Raw genomic sequence first — 15,322 nt, forward strand, 5'->3', positions numbered from 1 at the left:
TTTTTTGGTAGATTTTTTGCTTGGTGGGTAGTGAATGAGAGAAATGAGTTGCTAGAGTTGGTTATGAGTTTTGTCAATATTGAATTTAAGGAGACGTATGACATGTACTGTATGAATAATGGTTAGTGGAACCACATGAAATTCATCTTTTGACTCTATAGAGATGCCCAAAATAATAATAATAATATCACATTGGAACTATGAGATTTTACCCGATTTGATAGAAATCTGCTAGAAATTTGAACAGTACTCTTGACTTTGTCGTTTAATGAAAGTGTTGAAACTAGAGGGGGGGGGGGCAAGAACGATGGATGGTAGTTTGGTGAAGCAGTGTCCATGGAAGTTTATGTAGAAAAGAACCAGGGCTACAACAGACCATCTGTAAGATAGTGGTGGAAGTTAGTCAGTGATTGAGAGATCATTAATTGAATCACTCTCCTCTGGAGAGCTTCAAAGATTTTTAGGGAGATTTCTAGTCTGCCATCCCAACCATGTGAACAGAATTAAAGAACGGACAGATTTTAGATTTGTAGAGAATCATGATTTGTAATAATGATCACCAGTAATTCTGCAATTCTAGATTCATGGCAGATCTCTTAGCCTATAACACCCACTAATGGACAGGTTTGGAGAAACATGCTGTTACACTTGACATTTCTAGAGCATTTGATCTAGTCTAACTTCAGGGTCTATTCAGTAAACTACCAACCTTTGGTCTACTTTTCATCCTCTATAACTGAATAGTTGTCTTTCTCTCTTTGAGCTCCATAATATAGGAGAGCCTTGTGGATTTGTTCATCACCTACCCTAATTCTCCTGTAATTTCTGAAGAATAGTATGTAGATTTGTGTCAAGGTACTGGTGGTAGATCTCAAAGCCTGGGATGTTTGTGCACATAGGGTTTGTCAAATGAGCAGGAGGAATGGAATGACAATCCCTACATGCACACACATCCCCAAGTTTTGACATCTTCTACCACCAGCACCTTGACACACTAATCTCCATACCCATTCAGTGGCGGCTAGGATAATATTACTTTCAATGCTACCAAAAAGCAGTCTTACCTTCTTTCTTGCAAAAAAGGATTAACTAAGCTACCCTAACCTTCAATAATACACAAATTGCCAGACAGAATTGGATCTCTCTTTTTCCTTGACTTGACATATAAATTTAGCCTTTACCCTGGCATAAAAAAATCACACTATTAATTTTCTTGGCTTCTAAAAATTTAGACATCTCTTTCTTTCACCCAACAAGCTACTAAACAGCATATGGACCTGTTCAGTAGATGAGTAACTAGGATGTCAAGGAAGAGCAGATAATTACTCCCCCCCCCCTTTTTTTTTCATTTGTTCTTTTACTCCCTTCAACAGTCAAAGAGATCTTTGGTTACTGCATAGTATGGTGTGCTAAAAGCATTTCTAACATATCTATGCCATCCAGCCAAATGGAGAACATAAATGCTGCATAATCATGTAGCAGGTTTGAGAATGTGAGCAGTGTCTAAGGCAAATTTTTTCAGTAGTTTCCATGAATAGATGACTAGACTGGCAAGGAAAGAATTCAAAGCAGTATCTTAATCATTCTTATCAGTATCATTCTTAGTAAAATAAATAAATAAGTTAAGTAAATATTAGTGCATAGAGAGGCTATACCAAAACTGAATCACAATCAGCCTCATCTTGAAGGATGACTGATATACAAAATTTGAAGTGCACAGAATTTTTAATATGGGAAGCAGCATGGACAGCTTGTTTACATATAGAGGAACAAATGCTGTCAACTATGAGTCAACAGCTAGCAAAAGCAGCATTAAGTTCTTAAAAGATATGTAATAAGATTAAAACCTCCTTCAAGCCTCCATGTAACCACTCATTAAACGTTTCTCTACATCATTCAGACCATACAGGATTCCCTGCTCCTGCAAAGTGACATATTTTGCCTAATTTGCAGGAGAAACTCTTACAAATTCTTACTTAAGCAATCTGCTCATTTTCTATTAGCAGAAGAATTATATAGAGGATATTCCAGTATTTCTAGATCTTACCAAGGCATTTGGCACAATTCCATATGCAAGGTTGTTATAACAAACTCAAACGAATAAGTATGCAAAATAAACTAGTTACATTGATAGGAGAGGCTGACTGACAGGGATCAAAAATTGATATCTGGAGGTGCTGAGGCTAAGAGAATGAAGATGACTATCGGTGCACCATAGGGTTTACTACTCAGGCTACTGCTATTTAACATAAACTGTCGAACTTTGTTGTAACAAGCATGGAAATAATGAGATCATGGCATTAATGAGCAAAAAACCATAATGATTTTAATTTATGCATATTCCCATACAGTTTTATAATGAGCATACTACGCAGATATACCATACAAATTCTGATAACTATACAAACATTCTTAATTGCTCCGGTAGTTCTTGGAATACTCAATTCTTAGAATACACAAAAATGAAAGGAGTGACTTAGATTTTATGACCACCTGAATGGGATTATGGACCAGTTTATAACTTAATGTTGTCCTTGAGGACCAACCTCTCACTGCCTAGCTCTCCAGTGTCTAACCCCCCCCCCCAGTCCTCCTCCCTCACTTTACCCAAACAATGCCACAACTGTAAAATCAGTTAAAGACGAACCTTTCCATTGGAAACATCTCTAGTAAAATACTGTTTGCAAAAACTGTTGAAGTGTGTAAAAAGTTTTCTTTATCTTCTTCAATAGCATCAACATTGTGGAAGAATAAAGATGTTTACATATCGGCACTGGAAAAACATAACCGAAACAAAAAACAAACAAAAAAAAAAAAAAATTTTAAAGTGCAAGATTACAAATGTCAATTAAGCAATTGAAATTGTGTTTATTATTACTTAGTATTGTTTTTTTTATTGAGAAATAAACTGTGTTAAGCATTAAGTGTCTTTAAACTTATAGACAAACTATATTTAATATTACGTGTATTGTAGTTTATACAAGTATATTCATACAAATAATATCTAGGTATGTAATTATATTATTTTTTTTCTCTCTCTAATACTTCTTTTGTTTATTCGAATATTTTTTATCGAATTATTGATTTAATAACTGTATAGTGAGTAATGGTTATAATGAGGAAATTTTGTTGATCCCATGATGCTCATTATAACCAAGTTTGAGTGCATATTAATGATATTGGGACAGACTAGACCGCGAGAGCCAGTCATCTGCTTATGATGCTAAGCTGGGAAGAGTGATATGCAACATATCAGAAACAGAACCTCTGTAGAATGACTTGAACAGAATAATTCTATGGGCAAATGTTAATGTCAAGTAGACAAAAGACGCTGCAGATGGAGTATCACATTAATGGGAATTTTCTGCAAGTAGTCATTGAAGCTAGAGACTTAAGAGTTACAGTGGACAGTGAATTAAAGTTCAGGGACGACACTGCTAAGGTAGTTAAGTGATCACATTAGATAACTGCACTGCTAAACAGAATACTAATTTGCATGAAAAAAGGAAGATATTCTCACATTTTATAAGGCTTTGATAAGATACATCAGAACTACTGTGCACAGAAATAGTTAGCTGGGTTTAAGGGAAATGGGAAGAGAACTAAAAAAAGATCCAAAGGTGGGTGTCCGATGATAACTGCCTATAGAATAGTGTACATGAGAAGAGATTGAGGGAATGCAGTCTTCAAGTCTGATGAATAGCAGAAATATACAAGTTATAAGTTGTATATAGTCCATGCGGTTAGCTGAGTGACTATGCGCTTCGCAACCATATGCCTGGGAAAGGAGTGTCCCGGGTTCGATTCCCATCGCCGACGTGAGGAGCTTAAGGATTTCTCTCAGACATAGCCAAGTTAGCCGATCTTGGGCGTGGACTGCAGGGTTTTTCCTCCCGCAAGCAAGTAAACCGGCCCAGTGAACACACGTGTCTACAGACAGGGAACACACCGAGAGGCATAGGGCTAGTCACCTTATCCTCGGGACGGGTATGGCTTAGAAGGGCTAAGGATAGCTCCGTAACAGGCCACTAGGCCTAATATGTCAAGGGAAGAAGAAGAACTTGTATATAACTTGGGGGGGGGGGAGAAGAGAGAGAGATTTAAGGTGTAGAATGTCTTTATATAAATTTTTACCCATTTAATAAAGTACTCTTACTTGGTCAAATGGTTGATGGAGTATAAACCCTGCATCTGGTGAATCTGGTTTTCTGATTTGTCCATCTAACTGTTTAGGAAGACATTGTTTCTCAATTTCTGAATTCTCTGTTTGACTGTTTTCATTTTTACTGGAAATGAAACAGAAGTCAAATCAATTAAATTCAATTTTATTAGGAAACATCTGATCTGTGGATTTTAGAGTATTTGTTACTTTGCTACTTTATAATCAAGAAGTTTATAATCTAGAACAGTAATATACCAACAAATTGATGCACAGATATTTAAATAAAAAATTATACGCTTAAACTTCTAATACCATGCATATTCCACCGTACTAATTTTTTAATTATTTATTATTTTTTAAAATAATCTCTCGATTTTCTGACTGCATAATTAAATCAATTTGCTGATTCAATAATTAAAAGCATGGTCACATGGTACTTTATCAGAAGCTGATTCACACTAGCCCATTCAAAGGTCAGTTAATTGAAGGGGTTTTGTTATTTGAAGACCAGGCAATTGAAAGATCACTGTACAATATTTCAAATATATCTACTCATAGATAAGGTTCTCTGAAATGCCTATCATAATGAAAGGGTAATAAAAGGGTGACCGTTGCAGTCAAATACATGCCTCACAGAACTTTGCATATCCACTTCAACAACATCCGTGGCCTCAACTCCAACCATAATAGTGTCCACTACCATCTGCAGTCCACCAAACCCCACTTACTCTTTTTAGCAGAAATTCAAATCTCATCCCCACCCCAGCACTATCCATCTCAACATTCCAAATTACACGCTGTTTAACTCCTTTCGACCCAAGGGTGGCGTCTGTGCATATATCCTGTGACCCTGCCAGAGAGTACCTAACCTAGAATCACCCAATTTTGACCTTCTTTGGTTGAAAATATCCCTTCCCCACTGGGCCAAATTCATCTGCTGTCTATCACTCTCCTAATGCCACCAACCACTTTGAGTTCTTTAATTTCCTCTCCTTAAAAGTTTTGTGGTTCCACTCTCCTACCAGCAAAATCATCCTACTAGGAGATTTTAATGTCCATAATACTAACTGGCTTTCCTCCTCCAGTTGTATGGATCTTGCAGGCAGAAATGCTGAAACATTTGCCATCAACCTTAATAGTGTCCACTACTAACATCCACTATCCACTATCACTCCCAGATCTCTTATTTCCTCTACTTCCAACAATATATTCTTACCAAGCATAAATTCTGCATCCCATCTTTGTTTTCCAAATTTTAAAACCTTACATTTTGCAACATTGAACTCACACCCCCATTTGCTTGCCCAATCACTCAATTTATTCAAGTCTTCTTGCAAGGCCACAACATCTTCACTACTCTTTATGGTTCTTCCCAACTTTGCATCATCTGCAAACAACTGAATATCTCCATCCAAATCTTCGCCAATATCATTAATATACAAGTTAAATAGTAATGGCCCTAAAACAGATCCCTGAGGCACTCCACTAGTGACTTTCCTTTTCCTGGATATTGCACCCCCATACACAACTTGTTGATACCTATCAGATAGCCAGTCTCCAATCCAATGCACTAATCTAATATCCAACCCCATCTGCTCTAGTTTGACTGTCAACTTATCATGAGGCACTCTATCAAAAGCTTTTGCGAAATCCAAGTATATTACTGTGTATCCCTCTCCTCTGTCCAAGGAAGCAGTCACTTTATTGTAATAAGTAAGTAGATTATAAAGTTTTGGCAGCACGTTAGTTTTGCAATACGTGCAATATGCATGTTGTCCATCATCAGAAGATTTCAGCCACAAATATTTTACTTCCCACTCTTTTTTATATTTTCTTCCAACTTTATTATCACTTTTGTACTTAAGCATTTTAAATGGCTTGAAAAAAACAAAATATCTCAATTCAGAAAATGAAGAAACAAAAAACAAATTATAGATAATAGTACTACAAAATTTGTAGTACAAATACTAATCTGGCACAGCAAACACCAATCTGGTAAAGGGAAAATAACAAAAATATAAGCAACATAAAGATCGAGTTTATAAATGATATTAAAAAAGTATTCATTAATTATACTAGAATCACTTAATTACCATTCTCACGAAATTGAAAATATTACTTGCATATTGTCACAATGCAGGTAAAGTTTATGCAAAATATTCCAGTATGAAAGCTTATGAGATAGAACTATCACCAAAGAGCACCAAATGTCTGATATCACGCAACGGAAGAACACTTGCAACACAAAGTCTACGCTGTAACTAACTAACTAGAGACGTTCAAAACAGACATGGACCCAAGCTGGTATGGCTGTTGCGTACGTTTTATACGAGTACAAAACAAAGCTGCATCGTGTTTGGTGGTATTTATCAACAGAAATGGATCAAGTTTATAGCAACAATAGCGAGCAGGAGCTTTGTGTGCTTGTTTTATACAAGTACAGAATGAAGCTCAAGCATGCTTGGTGTTATTGAGGGAGTCATAGTAACAAACTATAAGCCAGCTACCAAAGGCTCATTATGACGTCATCGAACAAACATTTTCAGCAACAGTCAATTTGCATCAAGCGCGTCACCGCCAATCAAACGGCACGTAAAGGGGTACCAACAGCTAGCCTTACAATGCGACAACAATATTAAACTAAGTAAATAATGCATATGATTTGAAATCTTTGTAAAAATGGCCAAATTAGTGGCCACATTTACATAAATGGCCAAACTGATTTTTTCATGGCCCCACAGTTCAAAAAAGTGCCACATTTTTGAAATTTGGCCATGAAATGGCCAATCTGGCAACCCTGATACAGATAAACATTAAAATGAGAAATTGAACAATGAGAATTAGTTGTGTCTTTGGTCTCACAGATAGTTTCATGCAAGCAGTAGAGGAATGTAGAGTCATTAGAGAAAGCATCTAGAATAAAGAAAAAAAGTTGCTCCTTGTTTAGAGATCTAAACAACAGTGGTGCAGAAAATGAATACCAGACATATAGAAATGTTTTAAGGAAATATAGAGAAAAGAGTAAAGCTGTAGATGTATGGAATGAATTTTTTGTACTAAAGGACATGTATATGACTGATGAACTGCATTCAAATGGTTTTGAAATTAGATGTTTGGAGAGAGAGTTATTCAGTGAAAGGTTCGAAGAGAAAAATTAGAGAAACTATTAGAGAGCGACTAAACCCACACTTAACTGCAAAGTCAAGTGTGGGTTTAGTTGCTCCTGAGATGAATGAGTGCATACAGAAATTATATGCAATGCTGAATGCAGTTCCACAAATTTCAAGCCTAAATGGGTCGATAATGATATTACGCAAGGGTCACTGCGAGTCCAAGGCAATGCTGAAATGCATACACATGAATGCCCCAGAAGCATCAGAAATAAAGGAGAGGAGTTTTTGGCAATGGTCAGCTTGACTTGGCCAAAAATTATAGGATCAGTGAGAACTGGTTGACAGAAAATCTAGTTACAGTGGCAGCATGTAAGAGTACTGCATTTTCAAGGAGGATAGAGGGCATAGGACAGGAGGTAGAATATTGCTGATGATAGCAGAACTTCAACCAACAAAATTAGAAGTGAAAGAGGATTTAAGGTCTGGGGAGTTGATTCATTTGAGGATCTGGTGTGAGATAGAGGTCATCAGGGCAAAATATATTGTTGTTTGCTACTATAGACAAGGAGGTCCACAGGAAGATATGGATACCATGCAGCAGATTAGCACAATGAGTGAAGGCTGATCAGTTATTATGGTGGACTTTAACTATGGGTACATAAATTGTAAGAGGAAAGGGAGAATGGCAAGATGAAAGTGAAATTTAGACAATTGCTAAAAGTAAATTACTTGAAATAGCATGACATGGCAGGAATCAGGAATATGAAAGTGTTAGATCAGGTAACAGCATCAGATGTGTGCTTAACACATTCGCTTCCAACTATGAGTATACTCGTAGTGGGTATATGAACCTCCCAAGCCAACTGTGAATATACTCGTATGACGTTTACCGCCAGCAACGAGATTACTCGTACTGACCTTGAAGTGAAAGTGCTTCTCGTGCGGAGCATAGCAGCTTAAGTGTGTATACGTAGTTAGTATATGAGCCTCACAAGCCAGCTACGAATATACTCATATGTCGATTACCGCCAGCAATGAGATTACTTGTACTGACCCTGAAGAAGTGAAATTGCTTGGCGTGCAGTAACAAACTATGCCCGAGGAGTGTGGCAGCGAACATGTTAACCATAGACACAGTCTTTAATCAAGGAGAGTGACCATGCAATCTTGGTCTGGGAAGTTGCTAAACATGTAGAATTCTGTCAAGAAAGGGTTTATATTGAGCTATAAAGCTGGTAATTATGACAGATTTAGGAGGCATCGGGGAGCAGTGACATGGCAATAGAAACTACAGGGAAAGAATGTCAGTATAATAAAATTAGTTTAATCCTTTATCCAAGTGTGAGCAAACAAAGTTTGCGCCTGAAGTATCTTCAGGACTAGGGTAAGGTGATACAACAACCCAGGGCAACTCGTTGCAAAGGTGGAGAAAGCTACCAACACTCCTATCTCAGTATCTCCTATAATGCAAAACACATCTCCATGCGGATATGTCTAATGTTATGCATTAAGGGAAGGGCCACTACCCAGACTAGTTTCGACCTTTATTGAGGTCTCTTCAGTGGGAGCCAGGCCCTGGTGGAGATACCAGGCAGAAGCATTAGCAGATCATCTCTACCTATAGAAGTTGCCAAATGGTGTGCCACCCTTTTTTAATAAATTACTCTGGATTTAGAGAAAGATGTTGAAAGTTTGTTTTTCACTTGGTTAGAGTATAATAAAATTAGTTTAATCCTTTATCCAAGTGTGAGCAAACAAAGTAAATCTTGGTAGTGGCCCTTCCCTTAATGCATAACATTAGACATATCCGCATGGAGATGTGTTTTGCATTATAGGAGATACTGAGATAGGAGTGTTGGTAGCTTTCTCCACCTTTGCAACGAGTTGCCCTGGGTTGTTGTATCACCTTACCCTAGTCCTGAAGATACTTCAGGTGCAAACTTTGTTTGCTCACACTTGGATAAAGGATTAAACTAATTTTATTATACTCTAACCAAGTGAAAAACAAACTTTCAACATCTTTCTCTAAATCCAGAGTAATCTATTAAAAAAGGGTGGCACACCATTTGGCAACTCCTATAGGTAGAGATGATCTGCTAATGCTTCTGCCTGGTATCTCCACTAGGGCCTGGCTCCCACTGAAGAGACCTCAATATCGACATCGACAGAACGCAGAGGATTCCAGAGACAGTTCCCGAGGACCCCCGAGAAAGCTCTGGCCGAAGGCAGACGTCTACCTCTCAAGAAGATCCAGTTTCAACGGCCCGAAAAGAGAGCTCCATGCTCAGATTCCGCAGTAGTACCCTAGCTTTGGTAAGACCTTTTTTCTTTTTATTGCCTGTTTTATCCGTCTATTCTGGTATCGCTTTGTTTGCGGCGAGGAACGCCCAACGTTCCTCGATTTTGCCCTCCCTTACATTCCCTTTCTACACCCAGTAGTCAGAAATTTCTGTAACTATGTCGCATTTTTTGCCTAGAACTAGGACGCTCGGTATCGAGCTCACGAAGCCCGTAGATCAGCAGGCGTTAGCGAGAGCTCTAATCGAAACAGTAGGGGCGGAAAATATATACGGTTTTATACCTTATGGGAACAATAGATTTCAAATAGTGGTCAAAAGCGAACAAACAAAAAAGAAATTATTAGAGGGTTTCATTTGTTGTGGACAAACAATCAGACCATTTCTAGTAGGCAGCCTACGAAAAACGCTAAAAATAACCAGGTTTCCACTAGAATACCTAGAGAACGAACCTGAAGTCAAGAAATTCTTTAGCCAATGGGGGGAAATTCACGAGATTAAAGCAATGGAGTACGCAGACTATAAAGGATGGAAAACAGGAGACGTTGAAATCCAGATTGACATGAAAAAAGAAGTCCCCAATTTTGTTTTTTTTGGGGGAACGAGGGTAATAGTGAACTACCCAGGTGTGAAAAAAAGGTGCTTTAGATGTAATTCGGAGGAACACCTTGGGGCAGATTGCCCTCGAATACAATGCAGAAATTGCAAATCGTCAAAGCATAAAATGGAAAGCTGTACAGAACCCTGTATTAAGTGTGGGGCTCTGACCCACAAATTGGACACATGTCCGTACAAGACACACTCAGAAGCAACAGGAGGGACCATAACACCGATTAGGGCAACGCCCATCGGGAACCCTGAGAAAATATCAAGGAGCGATTTTCCGGAGCTCAGCCAACAGGCTGAAAAGGAAGCAGCAACGGAAACGAAAACCCCAAAGATATCCAAGGCAAGCCGCCACACACAGAACATCACCAGCATCAATGTGGCAAACCATGAAGCTTGCAGGAAAGAGGAAGAGGTTACACCCAGCGCCTCAACAAAGCGCGCAAGAGAAACGGAATCACAGGAAAAGAAAAAAGCGAAACAAAGCAGCATGATGTCATCGGAGAACGAAACAGAGACCACAGGTCAACGTCGAACAATAGGCGCAAAGCCCCTCGACAATGACATTATAATGTTAGAGAGCCTACCCCCAGTAATGGATCAAGTGGCACAACCCCAAGTCCACGAAATGGACTCTGACGAAGACAGGGACTCTACAGACAGACTCGTCATTGTCTCGGATGCTCAAAGTGCAACCAGCTCCGACAAGGAACCAGAACAGGCTTTCATAAAACAAACACCAGATAACGCCCCCCCCTCATTCTAACACCACCATGGAAGTTAAAATCGCAACTTTAAACACTAACGGACTACGCAACCCCTTTGCGCAAAGCGCTGTCTGGAGGCTAATGTTAACACACAAAATTAATATCCTCCTGATACAAGAAACCCATTTCTATAAGCATTGGGACGTGGAGAACTTCTCAAGAAGCTATCCGGTCACCAGCTACTGGTGCTTCGGGGACGCTCACTCGCGAGGGGTGGGGATACTAATTCGCCCCCAATCGCGGGGGGGTTCTTCAACGTCCAAAAAGACGCCACAGGACGCCTAGTAACGGTGGACTGGAAGTACGGTGGCAGTACCATCCGACTTGCTGCAGTTTACGCCCCGAACAATCCATACCACAGAAGTGGTTTCTTCTCTGCCCTTGAAAACTATCTCCTGGGAGCAGAACACCTAATAGTTGCAGGAGACTGGAACTGTGTGGAAGACACACGTCTAGACAAAATAGGCGGGAACGCAAACAACGGAACTGGCGGCATTGCCGCTTTAAATCGATGCTGTATAAATTTTGACCTCGTCGATATCTGGAGGCGGAATAACCCCGCCAAAGTAGAAACTACGTGGGGCCGCGGCCAGATATCGACAAGACTAGACAGGGTGTACGTGTCCCAAAACCTGGAACAATATGTTCAGAGGATACGTCACACCGCAGTGCATAACTTGACAACCGACCACAAGATGGTCATACTAAAAATCACGCTCCCAGAGGTGATGGAAACAGCCAGAGGTCCTTGGAGGCTCCCTCCCACCTTCCCCTGTCTTTTCAGCGACCAGCTACAGAACCTCTGTGACAGATGGACAAACACCAACTGGGACTGGGAAAACTGGCTGACCTTCAAGAGGCAGGCCAGGGAACTGTTCCAAAAATGTGGACGCGAAAGGGCCTACCAAAAACGCAAACGGCTGAGGGATCTCTACAGGGAACTCGGCTGGTACCGGACAAAGGAACGGAGCGGAGTTCCCTGCGGAGATCTCATCAGACAAGTAGAAATAGAACTGCAGCAAGAGCGGCAGAGTAGAATCGAGGACCTCGACTTTCGAACGAGACTCTATCTCAGACATTTGGAAACACCTTCCGCCACATTCTACAACCAACAACGGGTGGCGGCTAATGATGAGAAAACGATTCACCAGATCGAGGAGAAGGGCCAGATTTTACGCTCAACCCACGAAATACTCCGTCACTTTCATCAGCAGTATATCGGTATCTTCTCTGACCGGCAGGGCATGGATGACTTCAGTGAGTGGGACGCAACACGTTTTCCTGATCATCTTAGTGCCCTGCAGGACAGGCCGATAACTGCAGCCGAATTAAAGGCCACGTGCAGAATGATGAAAACAAAGAAGACCCCAGGGCCAGACGGACTGGGGATAGAATTCTATAGATCTATCTGGGAATTTGCATTGGCAGCGTTAATAAACATCTTTAACGAATTCCTCACTTCGGGAAACATCCCCGAGGAATTCGTTAAGAGCCACACCATCTTTATCCCCAAGAAAGACCGAGATCGGACTTTGTCGAATAACTGGCGTCCAATCTCCCTAACCAACGTAGACTACAAGATTTTTGCAAAAATTATCTGCACGCGCCTTAAGGGTGGTATCGAAAAAATAATAACAAGCTCACAGGTCTATGGGATCCCTGGTAGATCTATGGAATTCAATCTCTTTTTGTTAAGAGACTTGATCAAACTGGCCAAAGAGAAAAAATACCCCCTGGCACTTCTCTCCACCGACCTGGAGAAAGCGTTTGACAGCGTCAACCACAGGTACTTGCAGAACATCCTACTAAAAACATGCGTGGGCCCGAGACTTCGGCGTACAATTAAAAACACGTATGCGGAAGCCACGACCCAACTATCTATTAATGGGTTTCTAACAGAACCAATCCGCATAAAGAGAGGGGTTAGGCAAGGCTGCCCGCTAAGCCCCCTCCTCTTCTCCCTAGTATTAGAACCACTAATCAAAAGAATTGATAACACCCCCGCAATTAACGGTATTCCACTGCCCCAAGGCTCCAGACAATGCAAAATAGTGGCATATGCAGACGATGTAGTGGCTACACTCAGAGACTCTGAGTCCATCTATATCTATCTGCACACGCTGCAAAAATTCAGCATAGTCAGTGGTCTTCGCGTTAACGCACAAAAAACCAAAATCAAAAGTTTCGGAAATTTCCATAGCACTGGACTTCCCTACGGTTTAACGCTACAGACACAGCCTCTAACTATACTAGGCGTGCCCTTTTCAGACACCCTAGCACTACCAATCCAAAAATTGCAGGAGACAAGCAGGGAAAGGATAAGGCTGTTCAAACCAACTTTCTTCTCCTTTTATGGCAGAGCGACAGTAATAAAAACAATCGTCACCCCAATGCTGATGCACACTGTCAATATCACAGGCATCACACTGGCACAAGAAAATAAATTATCAAAAGAACTCCTGGATTTCTTCTGGAATGGGAGAAAACGCGAAGTAAAGAAAGAATATCTACAACTCAAACAGGAAGAAGGGGGTTATGCTCTGCCCGATCACAGAAGCTTGCTACAAGCAAACACGTTCAAAACCGTACGGAAGGCCTTAAACTCCAACCACATTTCTGGCCTACTAATTAGATATTTTATAGGACTTTTCCTCCCCCTCTTTGGGATCACGGACTATGCTGGACCCCGCGCAAGGGGGGTGCCCAAGTGGTACCGTACAGTAGTGAAATCGATCACAACACTCAGAGACAGAGGAATAGCAATCCTCACACACAAACCCAAAGCAGTATACTTGGATTTCTTCCAACTTTCCAGGCGTGATACACCCAATCTTAGTACAAATAACGAAATTCTCTTCAGAAACATCAAAAATAGCTGGGGACAGCCTTTTCATCGGGATCTAGCCTGGAGAATAGCCTAAGGGCGGCTCCCGGTGAAACAGGTGAAATCCCGGTATGTACCTAACCCGTGTGACCCTTTCTGCGATGTCTGCCGGGACGTGGAAACGGTGGACCACTTCTTTTATTTTTGCCCACCAGCCCAACGCATCTGGCGGAGACTTAGCACAGCATTGGGAATCCCCATGCTGACAGTAGAAGAGGTAGTACGTCTACAATTCCCACCACCAGTCCAAAAAACCCAAAAGTTCACTATCTTCCTAATCAATGTACTAAAATATCACATCTGGAAAGTACGGAAAAAATCCCAGGTACGAGACGCAAATTTAATGTATGCAAGAATAAGAAAAGGTTTCTTTTTCTACTTACACAAATTTCTTGCACAAGAAAGGCACTTACTAGGAGACTTTAAATTTGTGAATCAATACTGCAAACCACCGATAATATGCTTTCTTATACAGGGACGCATCAAGCCCTGTATATCTCTTTAGAACCCAAAAAAACCCACCATCTCCCCCCACCCCAGGAAAAAGAATAACCACTCTGTTTCCCCTAGCCACAAAGCTTTCGCTGGCACGGTTTCTTTACTCCAAACAAGGGGGGGAGAGCTGAGAACCTGGGCGGCGAAGGTTTACTGCGAGGCGGTGCCGCTCCTCGTGAGCGGCATCTCCCGGGCCAGTCTCTTCCCCATTCTAAGTCCCAGTGGTACCAGGTATACAAGTTCCTCAGTAAGTTCCTATTCATTCCTACTTACCGGACCTTATGTCCCGTTATTTTAGATTTAAAATAAATATTTAAACAAGTCCTATTATTTACATCCTTTTAAAAAAAAAAAAAAAAAAAAAAAAAAAAAAAAAAAAAAAAATGTATATGTGTGTGTGTGTATATATATATATATATATATATATATATATATATATTTACCTGGAATAAAAATAAGGATATTATATCTAGTAACATAAAAAGAACCTCCATTAATACTGGAGTAAATCATTACTTTAGATAAAATAATATGAGAACTATAGACAAAAGTCTATGTTTAACCTTATCTGAACAGGTAAATTGAGATTATATGTTACAGACCAATTAGCCAATAAGGCTAAACAGGTTGACTGAGGCCTCTTTTTACCTCCTACTATCCTACTCTATCTTATATCATACTCCTCTTTTACTGTCTGCTGATCCTCAGCATGCTTTATTCTCCAAAGGCCAATGATGAGAGACATGAACTCCCATTCTACCTCAATAAAGGTCGAAACTAGTCTGGGTAGTGGCCCTTCCCTTAATGCATAACATTAGACATATCCGCATGGAGATGTGTTTTGCATTATAGGAGATACTGAGATAGGAGTGTTGGTAGCTTTCTCCATCTTTGCAACGAGTTGCCCTGGGTTGTTGTATCACCTTACCCTAGTCCTGAAGATACTTCAGGTGCAAACTTTGTTTGCTCACACTTGGATAAAGGATTAAACTAATTTT

At 40.3% G+C, this 15,322-nt stretch overlaps 1 protein-coding gene across 1 annotated transcript in view; it reads right to left on the reverse strand.

Moving 5' to 3' along the window:
• The window catches only part of LOC150100502 (uncharacterized), a 183,695-nt gene that overhangs the window by 72,818 nt on the left and 95,555 nt on the right, over nucleotides 1–15,322 (reverse strand). Inside the window, exon 3 of the mRNA XM_090402444.1 lies at nucleotides 4,157–4,286. Coding sequence (XP_090258570.1) covers nucleotides 4,157–4,286 — 130 coding nt within the window. The remainder of the gene's footprint in view (nucleotides 1–4,156; nucleotides 4,287–15,322) is intronic.

This window comes from Typopeltis vanoorti, chromosome 13 (genome assembly GCF_054136105.1).
Source record: "Typopeltis vanoorti isolate ZY-2024b chromosome 13, IOZ_Tvanoo_1.0, whole genome shotgun sequence".
In the NCBI taxonomy this organism is placed as follows: Eukaryota; Metazoa; Arthropoda; class Arachnida; order Uropygi; family Thelyphonidae; genus Typopeltis; species Typopeltis vanoorti.